At 39.6% G+C, this 22,337-nt stretch overlaps 1 protein-coding gene across 2 annotated transcripts in view; it reads right to left on the bottom strand.

The window, feature by feature from the left end:
- The window catches only part of NEB (nebulin), a 230,402-nt gene that overhangs the window by 31,212 nt on the left and 176,853 nt on the right, over positions 1 to 22,337 (bottom strand). The window contains exons 131-150 of one of the 2 annotated variants that reach the window (XM_030797595.1): positions 21,620 to 21,724; positions 21,354 to 21,458; positions 20,620 to 20,724; positions 19,188 to 19,292; positions 17,705 to 17,809; positions 16,931 to 17,035; positions 15,316 to 15,420; positions 14,532 to 14,639; positions 12,737 to 12,841; positions 11,030 to 11,134; positions 10,484 to 10,588; positions 9,724 to 9,828; positions 9,524 to 9,634; positions 8,735 to 8,845; positions 8,090 to 8,191; positions 7,886 to 7,990; positions 3,238 to 3,348; positions 2,544 to 2,648; positions 1,895 to 1,999; positions 86 to 190 (exon numbers count right to left, since the gene is read on the bottom strand). In XM_030797595.1, coding sequence (XP_030653455.1) covers positions 86 to 190; positions 1,895 to 1,999; positions 2,544 to 2,648; positions 3,238 to 3,348; positions 7,886 to 7,990; positions 8,090 to 8,191; positions 8,735 to 8,845; positions 9,524 to 9,634; positions 9,724 to 9,828; positions 10,484 to 10,588; positions 11,030 to 11,134; positions 12,737 to 12,841; positions 14,532 to 14,639; positions 15,316 to 15,420; positions 16,931 to 17,035; positions 17,705 to 17,809; positions 19,188 to 19,292; positions 20,620 to 20,724; positions 21,354 to 21,458; positions 21,620 to 21,724 — 2,118 coding nt within the window. The remainder of the gene's footprint in view (positions 1 to 85; positions 191 to 1,894; positions 2,000 to 2,543; positions 2,649 to 3,237; positions 3,349 to 7,885; positions 7,991 to 8,089; positions 8,192 to 8,734; positions 8,846 to 9,523; positions 9,635 to 9,723; positions 9,829 to 10,483; positions 10,589 to 11,029; positions 11,135 to 12,736; positions 12,842 to 14,531; positions 14,640 to 15,315; positions 15,421 to 16,930; positions 17,036 to 17,704; positions 17,810 to 19,187; positions 19,293 to 20,619; positions 20,725 to 21,353; positions 21,459 to 21,619; positions 21,725 to 22,337) is intronic. The other variant, XM_030797596.1, reaches the window with a different exon arrangement.

Here is a 22,337-nt window from a genome sequence, read left to right as displayed (position 1 = left end):
ACAGGAAACTGGCTATGTCATGGGCAGAGCTTGTGTTCAGTAGTGTGGTGGATCATTGTTGTGTGGTGTGGTTTTTTTGACATACCCCACTCTGCATCTGCTGAGACTCTTTGGCAGTGATATACGTTGGTGTTTCAAAGTCCAGCATGGGTTTTCCTCGTTCCTTTTCATACTTTTCTTTGTATTTCACCTGGTGATAGAAAGCCATGTTAGATATCTCTCCTCGGGTCAATTCCTAGACAGCAGTTTAAGGATAGTATTTTTTAATTGATATGTTCTGTCAATTGGATGGCATCTCATTGCCACTCAAAACAGTTTCCTGTTATGTTTCAGATCCAGTACATTTTTTTGGTGTCTAGGTGTTGAGGGGATGGGTACCATTACTGTCTGCAAGGCATAATTAGGATTTGGATTCAATTCAAGGAGACAAAAGAATCATTGACAAGAACCAGCTGAGAGAAATGCTGATGCAAGAAAATGCATGGGGAAAATTACCCAGGTAGATGAGGTTGGTCAATAATTGATGGGTAGCTGTAAACACTTTCAATATTTCTGATAAAAATCCTTAGTTTTTCTTTCACAAGAACTTTTATCAGAGACCTGGGGTCTAGATTGAATGGATAACACATGGAGCTTTATTTATAAGTAAACAACTCTATGTGGGTCCTGACTGGCCATATATTTAATGCAGCCAATAAATTGGTATAAAAATGAACACTATTTACATATTGACTGACAAAAGAGCCTCAAGGCTGTTGTATAAATACAATTTCCTCATCCTCATAACGTGGTTAAGAATCAGGGGAGCCACATAAATGTTTGTATGTGACAGAGCAGAACTGGAAAAACAGGCGAAGACCCTCATGTACGCAGCACCTTGATGGCAGTGCTCAATCTCCGAGCTCTTGGGTTGTAACAAGATGTTGGAATAAAGGCCTGGGGACACATACTGCCCTACAAAAGACACGAGGACGTTTCTAGTAGTTAGTCCTCATGGTTAATGCCCAACAGGGGACCTAAATAATGCTGAATTTGTGATATAGGAGGTCATGTGATAGTAAGTTCTTTCCTCTGAGAATCTTCAATTATAGTCATGAATTGCTTAACAACTGGGATATGTTATGAGAAAGGCTTTGTTATGCAATTTCATCATTGTGTGAACATCACAGAGTGCACTTACACAAACCTAGATGGTATAGCCTGCTACACACCTAGGCTATATGGTATATAGCCTGTTGCTCCTAAGCTAGAAACCTGTACAGCATATTACTTTACTGAACTCTGTAGGCACTTGTAACACAAGGGTATTTGTGTATCTTGATATCTCTAAGCATAGAAAAGGTACAGTAAAAATATGGTATTAAAGATTTTAAAATGGTACACCTGCATAGGGTAGTTCCATTATAATCTTATGGGACCACCATCATACAAGTGGTCTGCCATTGACCAAAAACATCATGCGGTATATGACTGTATCTTACAAATTTAGTAATTTTGTAAATTCCCAGAAATGCTTTCAGTAGTATACCTGATCATATCACTTCTCTGTTTGAAATCTTCCTGACTCCCTATAATCTACTGTAGTGTTCCCTAACCTGGGGCATGAACCCATGGGGCACACTGTAGTTACCATGAGGGGTTTGTCCCTTCATAACACACTCTTCATGCTTCCAGCCCCTGCCAGTAGCACATAATTGCATGTATATTTCTCAACTATATGTAGATGTTGTTGTAATTTATAACATAAGAATTTGTTTCAAAAAGTTACCAAATTCAAAGCCCCTTATATCTTTGTGCATTTTCTCAAACAATGGAGGGAATCTATGAAATTTTTTTTCACATTGTACTGTGGATGAATGTGTGCCAGAGGAAAAATTGGTCTTGATCCACTTACTATACTCTGTAATTCTGTGGCCTCTTTTAGGTGAAGCTGCTCCAGATTATCGGGTATGGTGTGGTAGTGGCCTTTACTCTTCTCATACTTCTTCTTGTACTGGTACTGAGGGGAAGGTGGCAAAAAAGGCACATTGATGGAGAAGCTGCTCAGCATTCCTGTTTTTCCTTTTTAGATTAGACATTTACACAGCACCATTGTCAAGATCAAACTAAAAATGGCAAACACTAAACAGGAGGTTAAGAAAAAGTTTTAAAAATGAGGATCCAAGTTCAGTATTGTCAGTTAAGATGTAAACACTTAGGTTATGTGGCTTGTTCAAAGTAGGTGTTATAAGTAAAAAGTTAAAAGTGAAAGAAACTATTCAAGAGGGTATTTCTATGTCCTTAGAGAAAAGGGAATGGTTAATTGGAGGGCAAAGTTTAAATATTTTTTAAAAAGAAGCATTTTTACATTCTGAGAGGTGTTACAGACAACGGAGAATTGGTAGATTAATTTTGTCATTTGGAAGAATACACTCAAATGAGAACAGTTTTGTAATAAATCTAGGGTATCAGTAGCAGAGAAGAAGATGCATCTAGGCTCAGAGAAAGAATTTAGTTCCAAATGGGTAAAATAAGCTGTTTCTGGAGCAAATGAGTGAGCTTACAGAACTGGCAAGTTGGCTTGTATTCAGGACATGATTCATGATCAGAGACTCCTTCATGTCAGTCACAGGTTTGTGAAGTTTCTTCAGGTCAGCCTTGTATTTAACCTGTGTGTTAAGGTGGAAGAAAGGAAATCACATAAATAGGAAATGGAACAGCACTAATGGAAATCAAAGTGAGATAGCCCATCGTCAAACAAATGCTGGAGATGGTGATGAAAAACCATACCTCATTCAAAGTAGCCAGAAGGCAGAAACAACCCAAGTGTCTGTCAGCAGATGAATGGATAAACAAAATGTGGCATATACATACAATGGAATATTATTTAGCCATAAAAAGGAATGAAGTTCTGATATATCCTACAACATGGATGGACCTTGAACATATTATGCTAAGTAAAATAAGCCAGACACCAAAGGACAAGTACTGTTTGATTCCATTTATATGCGCTCTCTAAAATAGGCAAATGCATAGAGACAAAAAGTAGATAAGAGGTTCCCAGGAGCTGACGGGAGGAGGGAATGGAGAGTTTTTGCTTAATAGTTATAGTTTCTGTCGGTATGAAAACATTTTGGAAATAGTGACAGTAGTTGGATAATATTGTGAGTGTTATAAATGCTACTGAATTGCACACTTAAAAACAGTTAAAATGGCAAATACCGTGTTATATGTTTTACCACAATTTTAGAAACATACCTCACTTGCAAGATTATTAGCATCTTTCATGACTTTGTAGAGCTGGCTGTCTTTTGGATTGTATTTTGGTGTCTTGCCCTTTTCTTTATCGAAATTTTCTCGGTATTTAACCTAACAGCAAATGCAAACATCCAAATTATTCCTGGACATCAATCAATTTGGGAATTGGGGAATAGTAGAGACACAAATGCCAAAGAATATGCGTTGTACATAGAGTGATCATATAATCTATTATCCAAACTGGGACATTTAGAGTAAAGAAGACACTATTAATAATTAAGAATGACAAGACAACAGGCATTCAAATATACGATCACTGGCCTTGCTCATTTTTATATTATTCCAAGGTATAAAAAGTAATCACCTCTTTCTAATGCAAAACAAAAAAAAAATGGAAAAGGCTTCAGGCTAAATTCAGAGATGTGATTTAACATACTTGATTTGGAGCATTTTAGCACTCCTAACTAGCAAAACCAACGGCAATTTAAGTCTGTATGAAATCCAAAGAAGGGCTGTAAATGATCAAGAAGGTTGAAAAATAAGAAATCTATTAAATTAGGAGAATTTATTGTTATTTTAAAATAGTACTTTGGCTATATCATTTAAAAATTATTAAACTTGGCCAAAAATGGTATAACTCCTGAGTAAACAAATAGGAGTTTGGGAGTTAATGGCTTCAAGTGTGATTTCAGACTAGAAGTAGGAAAAAAGTGAGATACTTTAGAATAATGAGAAAAAATAAGATTAAATATACTTTTAGTATACATAAAAATAAGTTTAGGTAGGCAGAGGGCTAAGTAACTGCAATTTAAAAAATAAGCACAATGCCTTGCACCAATAGTTGCTCAATAAATGTGATTTGATTGAAAGGAAGAGACAGTCATTATGTCTAGGTAAAATATCTAAAGAGGATGGTAGCTGGGTGTGGTGGCTCATGCCTGTAATCTCAACACTTTAGGAGGCCAAGGCGGGCAAATTACTTGAGCCCAGGAGTTTGAGACCAGCTTGGGCAACATGCTGAAACCCCATCTCCACTAAAAATACAAAAATTAGCTGGGCATTGTGGTGCACACCTGTAGTCCCAGCTACTCAGGAAGCTGAAGTGGGAGGATCACTTGAGCTTGGGAGGTGGAAGCTGCAGTGAGTCAGGATCGCACCACTGCACTCCAGCCTGGGCAACAGAGCAAGACCCTGTCTCACAAAATAAATAGGATATTTATAGAAGAATTCAACAGAATGGAAAGTGACAGAAACATCTCCTAATTGAAAAACAAACTGATGCTTTTGTCAACAGTATTGTAGAATTAAGGCCAGAAGTAGAATTCTACTAGTTACTCACTCTAGGAGGAATGAAAACTGAGCTGTTTCTAGATGTTAGCCAACCAAAAGGGTAATATTTAACCCTCAGGGAATCCTAGAGTTTCTGTTATTGTTAAGATGAAAGACACTAACAGCAGTACCCTTCATGCTTCATCACTGCTCTTCACCTCCCCCAACTTGACACATCCAGCACAACAGACACAAAATAACAATGAAATCTGCCACATCAGAGAAAATGCATTCACAATGCTGAGACTGCTTTTCTTTTAATAAATCCTCAGTGGAAATGCAGAGAAAAAATAAGCATGCAGAACAGTTCAGCATGATGCAGGCACACTGAGACAGACACACAAAGTAAAGGAAAAAGAAATGTAAACAAATGCTACAATGGCTCTTCCCTGAAAAAGAAGTTTCACTCTCAACATAAAGAAGTGGAAGGCCTGGTAAGGAAAGTCTGAGGTGTGAGCTGGTGTCTGGACCAAAGGCAACTTTTCCTAAGAGATATAGAAGTCCATAAAACTAGGAGATGTTCCCAAGAGTTGTGAAACACAGAAAAGCAAACCAGATATGCAGAGTCAGTCAGAGTAGGGAAGAAAAGAAGCAAAAGCCCATCTCAAATGAGAATAAAATCTGCTTCTTTTAGAAGCAAACTAAAAGTCCTTCTATCTTTTAGAAGATACTTGTTTCTGAAGAGGTATTTTTCAAGCAGCAATCCCATTGGTTCCACTTCAGTTTTTTTTTTCTGTTAATTTCAAGTTAACTTCAACCTTTTTAACTGAAAAAAAGTTATGGCTCCCTTCTCCATAGGAAGTCCTCTAAACAAATGCAGCTTAGTACAACTACTAATATGAATCTGAGTTCAGCACTTTTGGCCTTCCTTTTTGACTGGATCTTCTTAAAACTAGTATAGTTTGAAAGGTAAGGACATGCACCAGGTTTAGGACTCTAGGAATTCTTGGAATGGTGTTTGACTAGGGAGTAATGTAGTAAAACTATATACACTTGGCATTAGGGAATGGTGAAGCTTTTTCCCATTAACCATGGAAGCTAAGAGGCAACTCTGCAATGCTGTGTATTGGCAAGTGGCAGTCCCTGGGATTTATAATCCCATCAGGCTCAGAAATTGGGCCTATTATGGATGTAGTATAGGAAAGTGATTTTGAATTAATTATATTTTTAGGAGTTTAATTGTATTTAAAGTTTAAGATCTAATTTTTTAGCTCCTTTTTAGTGAATTGAGATGTATACTGGTGCTTCTAAAGACTGAAGAACAGTCCCGAGAATTAGAAAAGCTATTAAAAGTTTATACTGTTGATTCATAGTAGGCCTGAACTGAGAAACTATATTAAATACCAATCTTCAGTATATTAAAAATCAAAAATGGCAAATAAGAAGCAGAGGTTTCTTTGGTTGAAGATGAGATTCTCAGTTTGTTTTCGTTTCATCATTTAATTTGATCAGTGTCAGCAACCTAACATACACATACATTAGGAGGCCATCTCTGAGTCTAGTCTACCTTCCTATTCCAAGTGGTATGTTCCAGATGGAAAGTTTCATGCAGGAAAAGAAGGGTGTGTGCAAAACTATATCCTTCAACAAATTTCCACAGCAATCTACACGTTCCAACACAAAAATCAACAGAAAAGAGTGCAACCTGGTCAGTCCCCTGACCAATGCCAAGAAAGTAGATGAGAATCAGAGGAAGACAGAAATAATGGCTTGCTGGTCTCAGTCTTTCTTTACATCACTGATGAGTGCATTAATTTTCTTAAGATGCCTCATCATAGGGGTGTCATAAGATACAGCGCCGTGCCCTCTCCTTTGGCCTTTGAGGTATTCTGCCTAGAGTACGCAGCAAGACAGCAAAGTCAGAACAGGGAGAGCCCACACACAGCTGAAGCTCCCTTGGGCCCAGGGCCACACCATGAAGCTGTCAATCCGGAAACCAGCCTTTCACAGGAAGTAAATGGGACCCGTGGGGTCCCATTCTCCATACCATAGAATTCACTCAGTACTAGAAATAGGAGCCTCTTGATTTTCAAAAACAATAAAGTTTTCAAAATTTCAACATCAATAGTCGTTTGTTTTTAAATTACAATGATATGACCTTGTACATTTAAAAACATTAACTTTTTGCATTAATAAGTAAGTTCTTGTTACATCTCATTACTCTTAGAGATTCCACTGTTTTTTTTGTTGTTGTTGTTGGTGGTGGTGATCCCATATCTTAGTTTCAAATACTTATACAATTCCATTAATTTACAATAAAATATGTTACATAGGAATTTTAAGTTTAAAAACTTTTTAAAAATAATATTTGCTTTTCATCAGTCATCTGACCCTCTTGTGTTTTCATAATTCTAACTTGTTCTGTCACTTGACATTACTGCATTATATCTTCCAAAAGATTGGAATCCCATATTTGCTATTGCTGAAAGTCAGTCACTCACAACAACAACCAAATGTATATCCCAAACCTATTTCTTCAAACAGATACCTGAGAGGACAAGGAAAAAGAAGGTAGGATCTGTAAATTGGAGGAGAAATAAGATATTCTTAAGCTAAAGTCCTATAGGATCAAACTTGCGCTCCGACAGATCTGGTGGTAGATGATGGGATCTCTGAGCTAAAGTCTGAAACCTGTCATAACTTGGGGAATTTTAGATAATTGGTCTAACAAGGGAAAATAAGTCATGTGGTAACTGGGTTTGGGCAACACATTTCTGAGTCCATTTGCGTCTCAATAATATGAGATCTGCAAGAATGTGGCATTCTCCATCAGCACCCTGTGCATACCCTGATCAAACACGTGCCAAACAAAATTTTAATGATTTATCCATGGACAAGTAATCTGAAGACATCTGCTCATCCCTACTTCCTAGCCCAGGCAGTTAATATATGTATGTTTAATGAAAAAAAATGAATATTTTCATCTGGTTGGAGTCTAGAAGTTAGAATTTCATTGCTGTTAATGTTAAATCTACCCCAGGTGACTCAAGTATGAATCAGACCCCGAGGATGAAACTCTTAAGGCCTGAGGAGAGGTTCCAGTAGGATCTCATGAGCTGATGTTTTTGTCACATAAAGATAGTTAAGCACACAGACACCCAGACAAATGCCCATAAATGGTAAAGTGGAGAACAAGAAAGGTCTAGACAGCTTAGAGGGAAATGAGAAAAGGCCCTCGGCGCACTTTTTATAACTCTTGAAGCTTTGCAGTACTATTACAGACCCAGCATCCCTTTGCATTTCAATCTGGAAATCACTTTTTCCTGCAAGGTCTTTTATAATCTCACATGAGAGCCACCAGTGCACCCATCTGCATTACCTGGCTGCTCAGCTTGGCTGCCTTCTTGGCCATTTCTATGTCTGGGCGACCGAGCATGCTTAAGCCGTGGCTGCCTTCCTTGCGGTGCTTGGCTCTGTACTCCACCTGAATCAGAGAAAACCAAAATGGGCAATAGGTGATGGTTGCCTGGCATGCCTTGGCAGTGGCTGTTGGGGACTGGGGACATTTTCATGACACCCTTACCTCACTGGCCTGTTTGGCTGCCTGTGTGGCCTTCTTGATGTCTGGTCGATCAGCCACTGTGGTGTAATGCAGGTTCTCTTTGGCATCTTTTCTGTAAGCGACCTTTATTGGGGAAGAAAATGTTTACTCAAGACATACGCTTTTTTTTTTTTTTTTTTTTTTTTTGAGATGGAATCTCACTCTGTTGCCCAGGCTTGAGTGCAGTGGTACAATCTCAGCTCACTGCAACCTCTGTCTCCTGGGTTCAAGTGATTCTTCTGCCTCAGCCTCCCGAGTAGCTAGGGACTACAGGTGTGTACCACCATGCCCGGCTGATTTTTGTGTTTTTGGTAGAGACAGGGTTTCACCATATTGGCCAGGCTGGTCTTGAACTCCTGACCTCGTGATCTGCCTGTCTTGGGCTCCCAAAGTGCTGGGATTATAGGCGTGAGCCACCACGCCCAGCCGAGATACGCTATCTTTCTAAAAGTCCCCATTAAGCACAATCAGCTTTTTTCCTTAAACCCAAACCAATTCTCACCACTAACTTTTTGAAACTACCACATAGAGGAATTAGAGTGACCACATACTGGAACAAGAGAATGCACCAATCTGGGTTCCACTGCTTCAAGTGGGCTGCCGAGAATGTTGAGAGGGAAAACTTACATCACTTTGCTTCTTGGCCACTTCCATAGCATGTTTCACCTCTGGTGGCTCCAGCATGATGGAGTAGTTGGATTTTCCTTTCTCCTTGACAAACTTCTTTTTGTAATTTGTCTAAATAGAGCCAGAATTACTTCTGTGAGTAGAGGAAGCTGGGAACAGAGTTGGTTTACTTGAAGAACTGTGAAATCTCCAGGAAAATCCATGCTCCTGGCATCAGTCTGGGACTTAGATAAGACCCATATTCTAGTTCTTCTCTGTCATTTGTGTCCTGCAACCCAACACTAGAACCACCTGGCAATCTTTAGAGAACCTGGGTATAGGCAAATTAAGCTCTTTTATTTACCATTTCTACCTTTTAAAAATATATGGGACCATATGGGACTCATATAATACCAAGGTTACTACAGCATTATTGATAAGGATAGAGAGGGCAGAGATTACTGAGGCCCAAAGAGGTAGTTTTACCTTTCTAAAATTGGGTAGCAGTTTAATAATAGGAGAGGCCGCTCCTAATCAGCAATGTCTCCTTCTGTTATTAATAGGTTAGTAATATCTGATATGGGTAGATTACATGTCCTGTAGCAAAACCCACATTTGCCATAATTGCCAGAATTGGAAAGCCAATAAATACTGGGTCATTTTAAAAATCAGAGTTTAAGATTCACATGTAGATATTGATGGTGAGAGTGAAGCTACATAAAGGAAGCAAAAGGCAACTGACAGTATTTCACCAGATTCTACAGTCAAGTGGCATTGTTGCTGCCAAGAGACCGGTGGTTGATCACTTACATCACTGACATGCTTGGTCACTTCCTTGACGTGAACAGTGTCCCGGGTCTCTGGTAGTGTTGTGTATGAGCCCTGTGCCAAGTGCTTCTTGACATGGTCCTTGTACTTGTTCTGGGGGAATCCATAGAGAGCTCGTTAACGCATCTGCCTGGGGCATTCTCCCAAGAGGGAAGCAGAACTCATGGGCAGCTGGGAGTTACCTCAGACACCAGGTTGCTGACAGTCTTCGCCAGCAGGATCTGAGGCGTGTCAGGTACGGCATGGCAGGTTCCTCTTTCCTTGACATGTTTCTCTTTGTATTTCAGCTTCAGGAACAGGATAAAGGGCATTTCTTTAGCTCTGCTGGATATCCTACATATTTTTATTACACCCCCAAACCACTAGAACAGCATCGTTGACAATACTAAACTCAATAAAAGATGTGATACTTGCAAATCTTGGGAAATATTCAAAAGGGTTTTTTCCTTATGTCTAGCAAGTTGTGGTTTTAATAACAATCAAAATAGATCTCATGATGAATCTTTATATAGTCAGACTTATGTTCACGGCATGCTCAGATATGCCATTTGTCCCTCCCATAAGCCCTCCATAAGCCCATTATTATTGCTTCTTTACAGAGGAGGAAACTGTAGTGAAGGGAAAGTATGATCCCATAGAAAACAAATCATGGCGTTTCCATAACGAGTCTAGCCAGGCCTTCAGGGTCCTAATTCCTGCTGTGTGAACTTTCTGCTGGTGCAGTATAAATCGAGGACTGTCACCTGGATCTAATGGCCCTTGCACTGCTGCTGCCCTGCTTGACTGCTGGTGTCCATCACAGGATAGGCCATAATTCAGGACCCATACCTGAGCCCTGATGGAAGCAGCTCTTCTCCATCCTTCCCTGGTGTCCCTGGGGACTGTACCATGGAAGATGGCCCTGAGTGAGATCAGGCATCATGGAAGGAACTAGATACTTACATCACTTTCTATTAAAGTATTCCTGAGGGCGAGCACCGTGTTTTTGTCATCAGTGACAGAAAGCTTGCAACCCTTGAGGAACTCCCGGTCCAGCTTATATTCAAACTGTTAACAGAAGAAAAGGGAAGGGTCACAGCACAGGAGGAAGCTGGGCATTTGATTAAACCCACAGGGAGTCCTCTTAAGGAGAGGACAAAGACTTGCTACCAGAATGAGGGAAAGAGCTTCTTGGTCCCTCACTGCATTTTGGACTCCTCCTTTTCAGCCCAGCTGCCAGGACCAAGCCCCTCCATCCCCACTCTTCCTCCAGACTCTCCCCAGGCTCAGTCAGAACTCAGCCATTTGTGTCCAGGCCCAGCCAAAGGAGAATAGGCTCCATGGGGAGGTTTCGGTTCTGAGCTCCCCCATCGCTCCCCCAACAATCCTCCTCTCCTCGGATCTCAAACGAGCAAGGGTTAACACTCCTGACAGTGGTTATTAGAAATATTCATTGTATTTCTCAGGTGCAGTATGCAGTTATGATCGTCTATGTCTCTCCTGTCTTACATCGCTTTGCTGCAGGGATGACTTGGCAGCCTGGAGGAAGTCCGGTCGGTCAGGGGTCCACTTCCAGTGGGCTTTGTTGGCTTCGTACTGTTTCTTATAGTCCAGCTGTTTTTAGCAGGAGAGAAAGAAATCACTTGATTCAGTAGGCTAAATTCATAAACATGGCACAGAGGGGCTGTTGCATTTTAAAACATCTCAAATCATGATTCCTAATGCAAGAGGGAACCCCAATTAAAATTTCTGTACAGTTTATGCAGCTAGTCATCCACTCAGAGGTCATCTGTTGGGAACTTGTGGTCCCGAAATAGAGGCTAAAATTTTTAAAGGCCTCCAGGTGAAATAATTCTTCAGTCTCTCTAGCTCTGCCAGTCCAGCCCGATCATCTTCAGAATCGAGTACTTTTAATTTCTAACTAAATTCAGGTTTAACTTTTAACAAAAATGATCAAACACTAGGTATTTATTTTCTGCCAGGCACTTTTCTAAGTTCTTTACAAATTACAAAACTAATTATAAAATTTTATAAAATTAATTCACCTAATCTTCATAACAACTGCATGAAATAGACAGCTGAAGAACTGGATAGAAAGGTTAAGTAAACTTCCCAAGGTGAGACTTAGCAATTGGTGGAGCTGGAATTTAAACCCAGGCAGTCTGGCCTCAGAGGTGCTTGCATGCTTCCTAGACTCTTCAGGGCTGGAGAACTGGCTGCATTGGGCCAAATCTGAGCCACAGAAGTGTATGTAATTTAATTTGAGTGTCCATGGGAGGAGCCTGCACTATTAGGCACATTTCTGTCCTCATTCTTTCTTTTTAAAATTGAGGTATAATTTATACACAATACAATGCACATGCTTTTATGTACACTATTTGATAAGGTTTTTTTCCCCTCATTTCATTTCGAAAAATTTCAAACATACAAAAATGTTGCAAGAATATTACAGAGAATACCCATACAACCTGGATTTTGCAAGGTACGTTTTACTGCATTTGCTTTATCTCACATCTGTCCTTCTATCCGTCTACCCTCAATCCATCCTCAGGATACCTACAAGCTCTTTGCCAGCTCCTACAGGCATTCCAGTTTGCTAGCCCTCATAAATATATGTCTCCTCTGGCACTAGTGAGTACTAATTCGGTTATAATGGTTTCATTGTATAACCATTTAATATTTTTAAGAAGTCAGTGTTCATCTAAATGCACAAAATTATTTCTGTAGTTGAGGCCTTAAGATGCCACACCCAAGAAGAGAGTCAACACGGAATATCTGAGCAGGAAGAAGGTCTAGGCCAATGCCTGATGGCACCAAATGGCTCAATGTTTTCTTTATCAGAAGAAGCAGATTGTAGAGTTTGAGGCAGGAGCAGAGCACAGGGGAAGAGAATGAAAAATTCTCAGGCACTTTCCAAAAAATGCAACCTATGTTTCAGAATTAAATGTCCTATTTCTCAGCCACCCACCACAAGAGCTGAGTGGGTGTAGCATCCATGGCATGGGATGAAGCCTCCTTTGCTCTTCCTTATGCTCCTTTGTGAGGACCATTGCAGCATTTATATTTTAGCATCATTGTCCATGCTCCTGGAGCCTGACTCTTGCTTTGGAATCAATCACTAGAGCTCAGTTGCCTGAAGAGATGTAAAAAGAGGCCATGTGTCCTACAGAAGCTGGTAAATCCCCCACCATGCTTGGGCAAGTTTCTGGAACTTACATTGGTGTTGACTTTGTAGGCGTCCTTGGCTGCTTTGATATGAACAGCATCTGGCTCAATGGTGCAGTTGGATTTATTTCTTTGGTATACTTCTTTGTATTTCAGCTGTGGGAGGAAACACAGTGACAAGATTAATTTTTTTATAGCAGCATACTGAGCATCTTAAAAAACAAGAAATTAAATCCATGCATGACTGTCGTACACAATGCTTCTTAAGACGGAATTTTAAAAATCTGCTGTGGAGCAAGGATACAGCCATGCAGAGATGCACCTTCCTATCTCAGATCAGGGCACACTGACTATGGTCATCAGTGTTGCCGTATAATTTTTTTTTTTTTTTTTTTTTTAACAGAGTCTCTCTCTGTCGCCCAGGCTGGAGTACAATGGTGTGATCTCAGCTCACTGCACCCTCCGCCTCCCAGGTTCAAGCAATTCTTCTGCCTCAGTCTCCTGAGTAGCTGGGACTACAGGCGTGCGCCACCTCACCTGGCTAATTTTGTATTTTAGTAGCGATGGGGTTTCACCATGTTGGCCACGCTGGTCTCAAACTCCTGACCTCAGGTGATCCCACACACTTCAGCCTTTCAAAGTGCTGGGATTACAGGTGTGAGCCTCCGTGCCCGGCCTGCCATGTGATTTATATTTCTGTGCTTGTGCTGAAAGGACTGGTTGGACACCTATTCATTCAGGTTTTCCTTTCCCCAAATCAGCAAATCTTGCGTTCAGAACATCTTGATAACTGCTGATGGAAGAGAAGCCTTTCCCCACCAGCTCACCCAGACAGAATTAGTCTTGCTCTCCTTCTGTGCTCCTGCAGTTATAGCTATTATCATATCATGTTTTAATTTTTTTTAATCTGCCTATTCTTTCCATTAAGAAGAACCCCTTAAGGGCAAAAACTGTTTATCATCCGTCATCTCATTCCTAGTGTCAGGCACATAGACAATAAATATTTGATGAATGAATGAACTGATAAATACAGCAATCATTCTACCTTTTAAAAATATATGGAACTGTATATCGTCGTTGCTAGAGACATACCTAGCAAGTTTTGGTATCTGTGGGTTTGGATAGGAGGGAGAGGCACAGGGAAGGCTTAGCCTCTGCAGGCCTAACAGGCAGTTTTTCCATCCTGGGCCTGGGACTTCCAGCTTCACCCACTTTTGCTCTTCTTAAATTTCAGAGTCGAGGGCCTCAATCTGGGCTTTCTCATTAATCGTTGGGGAAGGATCCTACGTTTTAATGTGACTAAGGCCAAAGTAAACTGTTCCAAGGGAGCCATAGTGGGGTTTACTAAACTGATCATAGGAATCACAATTTTCCTGGCTTCACCACAGACCTAGCTTACCAATTTACTAATCAGTATCTTTAGGAGAAAGTCGTGGAAATTCATTTTTAAAAAATCAGTACCTCAGGTTACGTTTAAGCCACATGGAGAGCCATCTGGGGAGAAGTCCAAGGCATGTGGAGAGGCCACATGAAGGAGCTCCTGTCTTGTCTACACAATAGCCCAGCTCCCAGCCCGCAGCAGTCACCAATGGCCAGCCATGGGAGTGAGCCACCTGGATGTCCTGGCTTGACTGAGCCCCAGGTGTCTGCCAGCAACATGGGGAGTAGGACCATTCAGCTGTGTCCAGTCAACTTACCGAATCATGAGCAAGAGATGACTGTTATTTTAAGCCACTAAGTTTTAGGGTGGTTGTTACACAGGAATAGATAACCGGACCAGGGTTTGTTACATCACATTAGAAGGAGGCCAAGATGAGAGGGACTGCTAAGCCATTCTAGTACTTACATCACTGACTTCATCTTTAACCTTGCGGACATGCAGCAACATGGGCGTGTCGTGGATTGTGGTGTAGCCTCTGGGTTTGGCCTTATTGTATTCCAATTTATAAAGGATCTGAAAGATCAAAAACAGAAAGACATCATGTCATGCTTCTCAATGTATAATATCAAAATATAAATGCAAAGTTTTTTCCTGAGTGAATATAAAGGAAAGACAATTCTGCGAATTTGACAGGTGCTTTCATGCTGTCTGCTAAGACCTCAGTGTTTCCAGCTGGCGTGTCTGCCAGTTTGGTCACAACAACTCTTTTTTTTTTTTTTTTTTTTTTTTTGTTGAGACAGAGTCTCACTTTGCCGCCAAGGCTGGAGTGCAGTGGCGTGATCTTGGCTCACTGCAACCTCCATCTCCTGGGCTCAAGCAATTCTCACGCCTCAGCCTCCTGAGTAGCTGGGACCACAGGCATGCACCACTGCATCTGGCTAATTTTTGTATTTTTAGTAGAGATGGGGTTTTGCCATATTGGCCAGGCTGGTCTCAAACTCCTGGCCTCAAGTGATCCACCTGCCTTCGCTTCCCAAAGTGCTGGGATTACAGGCATAAGCCACCACACCCAGCCACGATAATTCTTTATTGGGGAGGAGAATCTTGTGCATAACAGGACATCTTGCACCCCTGCCTCCCTCCCACTAAATGGCAGTAGTCTCCCAGACTTTGTGACAATTTAAAATGCCCCTCCGTGTTTGCAGATGCCCCCTGAGTTTGAGAACTATTCAGTGTTTCTTGCACTTACATCGCTGATTTGTTTGTTGACTTTTGTAGTACGCAGGTGTTCTGGAGTATCCACAATTGAGGTAAATTTGTCCTTTGATTTTTCATAGTTTTTCCTGTATTTGATCTAAATTGTGGAAGAGAAGAAAGAGCTCTAAGAAGTTGTAGAGTGGGCTTTAAGGTATCTGATTGTACCCTTGAAACACCAGAGTGGGAGATGGTATCTAGCTTTCTCTTTAATTCCTAACTGGAAATGTTTACTATAAATTTGTGTCTGATAGCAAAAGTGAAATGGAGTGAGCAGATGATACTACTACTAATAATTTCCTTTTTTTTTTCCCCTCCGAGACGGAGTCTTGCTCTGTCACCCAGGCTGGAGTGCAGTGGTGTGATCTCGGCTCACTGCAACCTCCACCTCCTGGGTTCAAGCAATTCTCCTGCCTCAGCCTCCCAAGTTCCAATATGTTTTATACACATGTACTCAGAGGCCCCCAGAGGTTACGAGACTGACCCAAGGACACATTTAGACCGAATCTCAGAGCAGGACTAGAACCTGTTCTCTGGAGTCTGACAAATACTGTTTTACTCATAACATATTGTATTGAACATGTACAATCTCCAAAGGCATTTTTCCATATCAAAGATGAAACAAGGATGTAAAATAAAGAATAAGTATATATGCTTTGAGGTATTTATCATTTTAAAAAATTCATTTGTTTTTGCAATTTTCAAGTCATAATTATTTTCATGCACAGAAGCTGTTTTAAGCAGGACAGATACAGAGAGCACCATAAAATTTCATGCACAACTATTTGAGGATCATATAAGGACAAAGGATGAAGTTCAGGCAAACAGGATATTTATAGGGAGAGCTTAACCTCATTTCACATATTGATTTCATGGTAAACTAAAATTACAAAACAAGTTGCTAAGAGAAAAGCTCAATTAACTTTTTTTTGTCTGGGAAAAATGGTATTATTACTAACATTGTGTCTGGTAGCTACCAATTATCACTGTTTATTGCTGCATCAAATTTACCTTTCAGCATGTACTGGAAAGTGCATGCTTCAGTTGGCCTTCTAAAAAGGCATTATTATCAGAGACACTGTTAACCAGTGTGTGCGGGATCAGATGTGCTAGAAATAACCTAGCAATTCAGCATCGAAGTCAAGAGGCGCCATGAATATATACAATATTCATAGAGCTGCACGGTAATCCTCATCTCCCGCAACAGTTGTAGTGATAATTGAACAAGGGACACATTAGATGAAAACATTAAATATTCAGACCTTTTACATGCTGTTGAATCTACTTACTATCTTCAATCTCTAAGGAATCTATTTCTTTGAGGCAAATACTGAAAAGTATAAATTAATGTTATACCACTTTGGAAATAACACTTGAAAGAATCAGTTAATTTTATTAAGAGTTCTGAAAGTGTCAGATGATGTGCAGATGACCGCCGTCCCATCACCTTTGGCCACATTCAGAGATCATTTACAAGGAATGAATATTTACATAGCTTTACCATATGAAGCCAGCATGGGCAGGGAGTGGGAGAAGAAATCAATGAAAGCATACAAGGGAATGCATCCAAGACTTCTAAACCTCTTTCTTCACATCCCATCAGACATTACCTGGCTCCACATATGCGAATTGTAGAGAGCAGTCAACATATCTGGACGCAGAATTTCATTACATCCATGTTGCAGAAACATCTTGGCACTAGATTTATATTTTCTCTGTCCATGCAAAGAGCAGTGAAGCACAAAAGAGACTTATGAAGACAGAAAAGAACACGGCTCTATATCCCAGTCACCTCTGAGTGAAGAGATGTAGGCATACACACTTTATGTACTCACATATGTATGGATGAAGACATCAAATATGTTATAATGTGAAGCAGAATGACTGCAATGTTTGCGGTTGGCCATTCATAGACCTTGTGAATGGGGAATGATACAGCTAGTTTCACTTATGTTACCACCAAAATAGCTTTATAGAAAAGAAGACATCTTTGGAATAGAAAGATATATAGTAAGGAGTTATGTCTTCTTTCCTTCCATTAATTTTTGTTTTTTTTGTTGTTGTTGTTTGTTTATTTTTTGCTTTTGCAACTCAATCTGCAGCTTACAGTTGCAGTTTTCAAACAGGTTCTCCAGAAGAGTAAAGGATGGGAGGACCCAGCTTTTCCTTTCATCTTCACCACAGCACAAGTGAGAACACAGAGCATGGACTGGCGCACTCAAATAGCTGACAGGCTCTTTGGGTGGCTAGACAGATACTTTGAAACAGAACAACCCAATATCATAGGCAGAACCTATGACATCCTTGCAGCAGACGGAACGACATCTCATGAGAAACGGGGAGCACAGTCCTGCCTGGGCCACCGGCCAGCCCCATCACAGTACCTGACTGATCTGGTCGCCTGCGGTCTTAGCCAGCAGATGTCTAGGCTCATCGACTACCAGGTGGTATTTATCTTTCCGCTGCTCATAATCAGCTCTGTATTTTTTCTGCTCAAACATCATAGCATATTATAGCAGGAGTACAACTTCAAGGCTACACAAAAATGTCTCAAGGTAAACACTCCAGAGGGCCAGAACATGTCATCTCTAGTGGCGGGCTCCCAACATACCCAAGACAATAAAAACAGGGAAGCAAAGAGAGTCAAGTGGAGGAAGATTACCAGAAGAAGGCTGGAGTGTGGGATAGGTCAGATTTATGACACCGAAATTAGAGTTCCTTGTGCCCAAACATTTTCCATCTTTGCATATGATGCCATTAGCAACATTAGGTTTTATGGCATCTAACGGTATATTTAAAATAGGGTACTAATCAGCTACAGCTTTACCAACTAAGGCTGTGAGAATCTCAAAGCATAACTGATGCTAAAACATCCATGGGAAATTTGTAATAGTCTTCAAATGCTATTAATTTATTGGATTATAAAGGAGACCTGGAAATTCTTCATGAAATAGAAAAATAGAAACAAAATATATCAAGACTGTATTCATAGGAAGCTACTGGCAGTAATTCTTCAGGGTTGTCCAGTCTGGAAATCTACTGAAAGTGAACTGAATCGAATGTAAAGACAACAAACAAAAAAGTCATGCATTTAAGTAAATATACCTTTGGCTACATTTTCATTTTTAGAAACATTGTACTAATTTTCTCACGTAATTTTTGAACTTACAGAAACCTGTGAAAAATCTGAAAATAGGAAATTAAATACAACTTTAACTATAAAACCATCCCAATGTTATAAAACCATCCAAACTAAATAAATTCATAGCTTGTTTATTTCAGCCATCTTCAGCTAAATTTAACTTAAATTATTGCAAAGATGGTTACAGGAAAGGCTGGATAAAATAGAAAAAATTTGGGTGCAAATGGATACTTCTGTGCACCAATATATTTGGGAGTAACAATGGCAATGTCTTTGAAGCATGAATCACAACTATTTCTTTAGCGTAGCTCTTCTAACAACTGACATTTTGGTGCCTTAGTCGAGGATACTAAATTAACCTTGAACTTCTGTGTCTTCCAAATCTACACAATATTCTATATAAGGGAGTTCCGCTGACAGTCAAGAAAATCCTTTACCTGCCTGGTATTGTCCCCCGCAGGGCTGTGCTGCCCTGCGTTTGTGCAGAGGTGCTGATGTTTGCGGGGCTCTCCCACCACTGAACAGTCCCTTCACTTGTTCTTATTTGTAGTTTGGCAGAGCTTGTTGGATGGTGACATTATAGAGTCTTTTCCAAATCTTTAGTTAAAATGAAAACTTAGGATGGCTTTCCTGTCATTCTGTGTATTGGGATTTAATTTAAAAAAACTCTGAGACTTCTTTAGGGAATTGAATAGGCTTAATTGGAGCAGTTTATTCATACATACCTCATTCATCAATTGAGTTGCATACTTGAAATGCCTATTGATCGGAGAGTCAGCAACATACTTGAAATCTGACTTTGTCCTTTCAAATACTTCTTTATACTTATACTAGAAAAAACAGAACATGGTTACTTGACAGCAGGCTATGATTATCTTAAGAATGAGACATGCTGTTTATCATATAATTGTGATAATTCATAGAGCTACCACATATTTGTTTGTTTGGAGACAGGGTTTCGCTCTGTTGCCCAGGCTGGAGTGCAAGGCACAGTCATAGCTCATTGCAACCTCCACCTCCCAGGCTCAATCGATCTTCCCACCTCAGCCTCCCAAGTAGATGGGACTACAGGTGGTACACCACTATGCCTAGCTAATTTATGTATATTTTGTAGAGATGGGGTTTTGTCATGTTGCCCAGGCTGGTCTCGAACTCCTGGGCTCAGGCTATCCACCTGCCTTGGCCTCCCCAAGTGCTGGGATTACATGTGTGAGCCACAGAACCCAACCAAGCTAACACATATTTACTGATTGTTTATTCTGCCTCCAAGGCAATGAAGGGTAGAACTGCCTAGATGTCTTGAAAACTAGCCCAAAAGTGGACACTACGAAAACACTTCCATTGAATGGATGCCAAATAGATTTATTTTCCATATTGGGCAAAAATTTAAATTAATGTCTAGTTTATTTCTATATATTATAATTATTATTAAACTTTGAAAGTATTTTCATGTGAACTTGAAGGTTTTTAGTACATTAATTTGAAGAGTTTTCCAGTAATTAATCAGATAATCATAATCTTCTAAGAGCAGGTGTGGCGTATGACCCATCTAGCATGCCACCTGTTTTTAAACAGCTTCATGAGTTAGAATGGGTTTCACCATTCCACAGTGTTGTAACAAACAAAGAAGAATATGCCCTATAATGAATTTGGCCTACAACATCTTCTTAGACGTTTTATTTACTATCTGGCATTTTTCAGGAAAAAGTTTGCTGGATCCTATTGTATAGCTCGAATGCAAGTGGATTAAATTGCTTTATTTTGTAAATAGGAAAATAAGGCTATAAAAACTAGGTGGTTTGCCCCAGGTCATACATTATTTGTGGATTAAAATAACCCCACTTTATGTTGGCTGTCATATCAGCTTTAATAGGAGAAACCACCCAGAGACATATTAATAAGGAGAGTGTTCTAGAAGAATCATGAGGGGTTGAACAGAGTTAATTTTTCATCAGATTCAAATAAATGCCTTCAGTCAATGAGATTAAAACCCAAGAGTTTCCTAGGAGTGAAAAATTAAGTATGTACTCAAACTATAAGGTCTAGAAGCCATGATAGGGGTGGAAACATGAAAGACTATTTCTTCAGTGCTAATTCTCTCTGTGGGTACAGGTATATGTCGAATGGATGTGGCCATTTCTGCTTGAGTATATATACCTTGCTGTAGAGAGTCTTGTTCTTTTCAGCCAGAGTGAAATCAGGGGTATCATAGGCATAGCAACCAATGCCTTTAAGCCAAGTCAAGTCTTCTTTATATTTTACCTGGGAGAAGAACATCAAAGAGTTGTAAGAAGCCATCTCCAAACAGCAGTAAGTTAGTATCTATACAAGTGGAACAAACAGAAGCCCTACCCTTTGAGGTATATGAAATAATAAAGTATTAAAACAACTATTTAAAAGACGTTTCCAGTAATACTGACCTCTAGTATATTGTTTTCTAACATATGGAAGTTTTCCATTTTTAATACTAATTAAAGCAATTCAAATTTAACAGGCATACTTTCCTAGAGAGTATATCATTAGCTTGGCAGCTATATTTTCATACACAGAGCTGAACTTTCTAAGTGAGCATTGTTATGTGTCTTAATTGCTTCATGAAGTTGTCACTTCATTGGATCAAAAATAGGCTATTTCCTAGATGATATATATCACTTCCAGTCCTGTAATATGATATCATACATTCAGGAGAAAAATGAGGTTTATAAATTTGAATATATATTTCCTTCTCCCAAGTTGAAACTCACTTAGCAATTGAGTTTTATGATTTAAACATCCACACACAAAATCTAAAATCTAGCCAAGTGTTTCTTCAGTTTTTATGCAGTGTATGATTTCAGAGCTTATATGGGAATATGAATTTATATGTGAAAATAGAAGATGTCAACACTCACATCACTGACTGCGTCAGTGACTGCTCGGTGGTGGAAATGCTCTGGACGATCAGGAATGGACCTCCAGATGCCCAACTGGCTCATGTAGTTCTCCTTGTATTTTATCTGTTATAAAAAACACAAAGACAGCTGTAAGTCTTACCCAAAGTTAATGTAAATATGGCTTCTTTCTGGAGAATTTTAGAAGAGGGAGGTTGCTAAAAAATTTATGTATGTATATGGTGAATTGTAGAGCCCAACACAAGTAGAAATATTTAGGGACATACTTTACTGATGTCATCTGTGACTTTGCGATGATAGACAATGTCTAGGGCATCTTTCACCGTGTGGTATTTCCCTTTGGTCTTTTGAAATGTTTCTTTGTAGCGTAGCTATAAAGAGAAAAAGCACATGAATTACAAAAAACTACCAAGTTACATAATTGAGCTCTTTTAAGCTTGAACTCTCTTGTCTTCTCTCTTTGGTTTTCCCATGAATACATTTAGGAAAAATTTAAAAGCTTATTTCAGACCCTAGAAGAGAAAAAGAACATTAGGGAAAACTAATGAAATCCAAAGCAACTATGGAGTTTAACTGATCATAATGTATCAATCTTGGTTCACTGGTCATGGCAAATCTACGATGGTGATATAGGTGTTAGTAACAGGAGGATGTGGGTGTTCCCCTGGGTGTGGCGCATGTGAGAACTCTGTACTATCTTTGCCACTTTTCGGTAAATCTAAGACTACTTAAAATAAAAAGTTTATTTAAATGTAAAACATAAACCAAAAGCTTATTTGAGAGGAAAAAAAAAACCCAAACAAACAACATTGTTGAGCCCAAGATATGCTAATGTACATGGAAAAGGGAAAAAGGTTTAGCTTCTAACTCCTGGTATTAAAGTGCCTTCTCCACTAAGCAGTCTTAAAACTTTGTTTCATTATAATCTTTATCTTTGTGATATTTCAAGAGAAAACAGCTCTGATTATAACCTGAGAATATCAT

This window comes from Nomascus leucogenys, chromosome 17, assembly GCF_006542625.1.
Source record: "Nomascus leucogenys isolate Asia chromosome 17, Asia_NLE_v1, whole genome shotgun sequence".
In the NCBI taxonomy this organism is placed as follows: Eukaryota; Metazoa; Chordata; class Mammalia; order Primates; family Hylobatidae; genus Nomascus; species Nomascus leucogenys.
The sequence above is the reverse complement of the archived record's forward strand: the minus strand, read 5'-3'. Positions and strand labels throughout refer to the sequence as shown.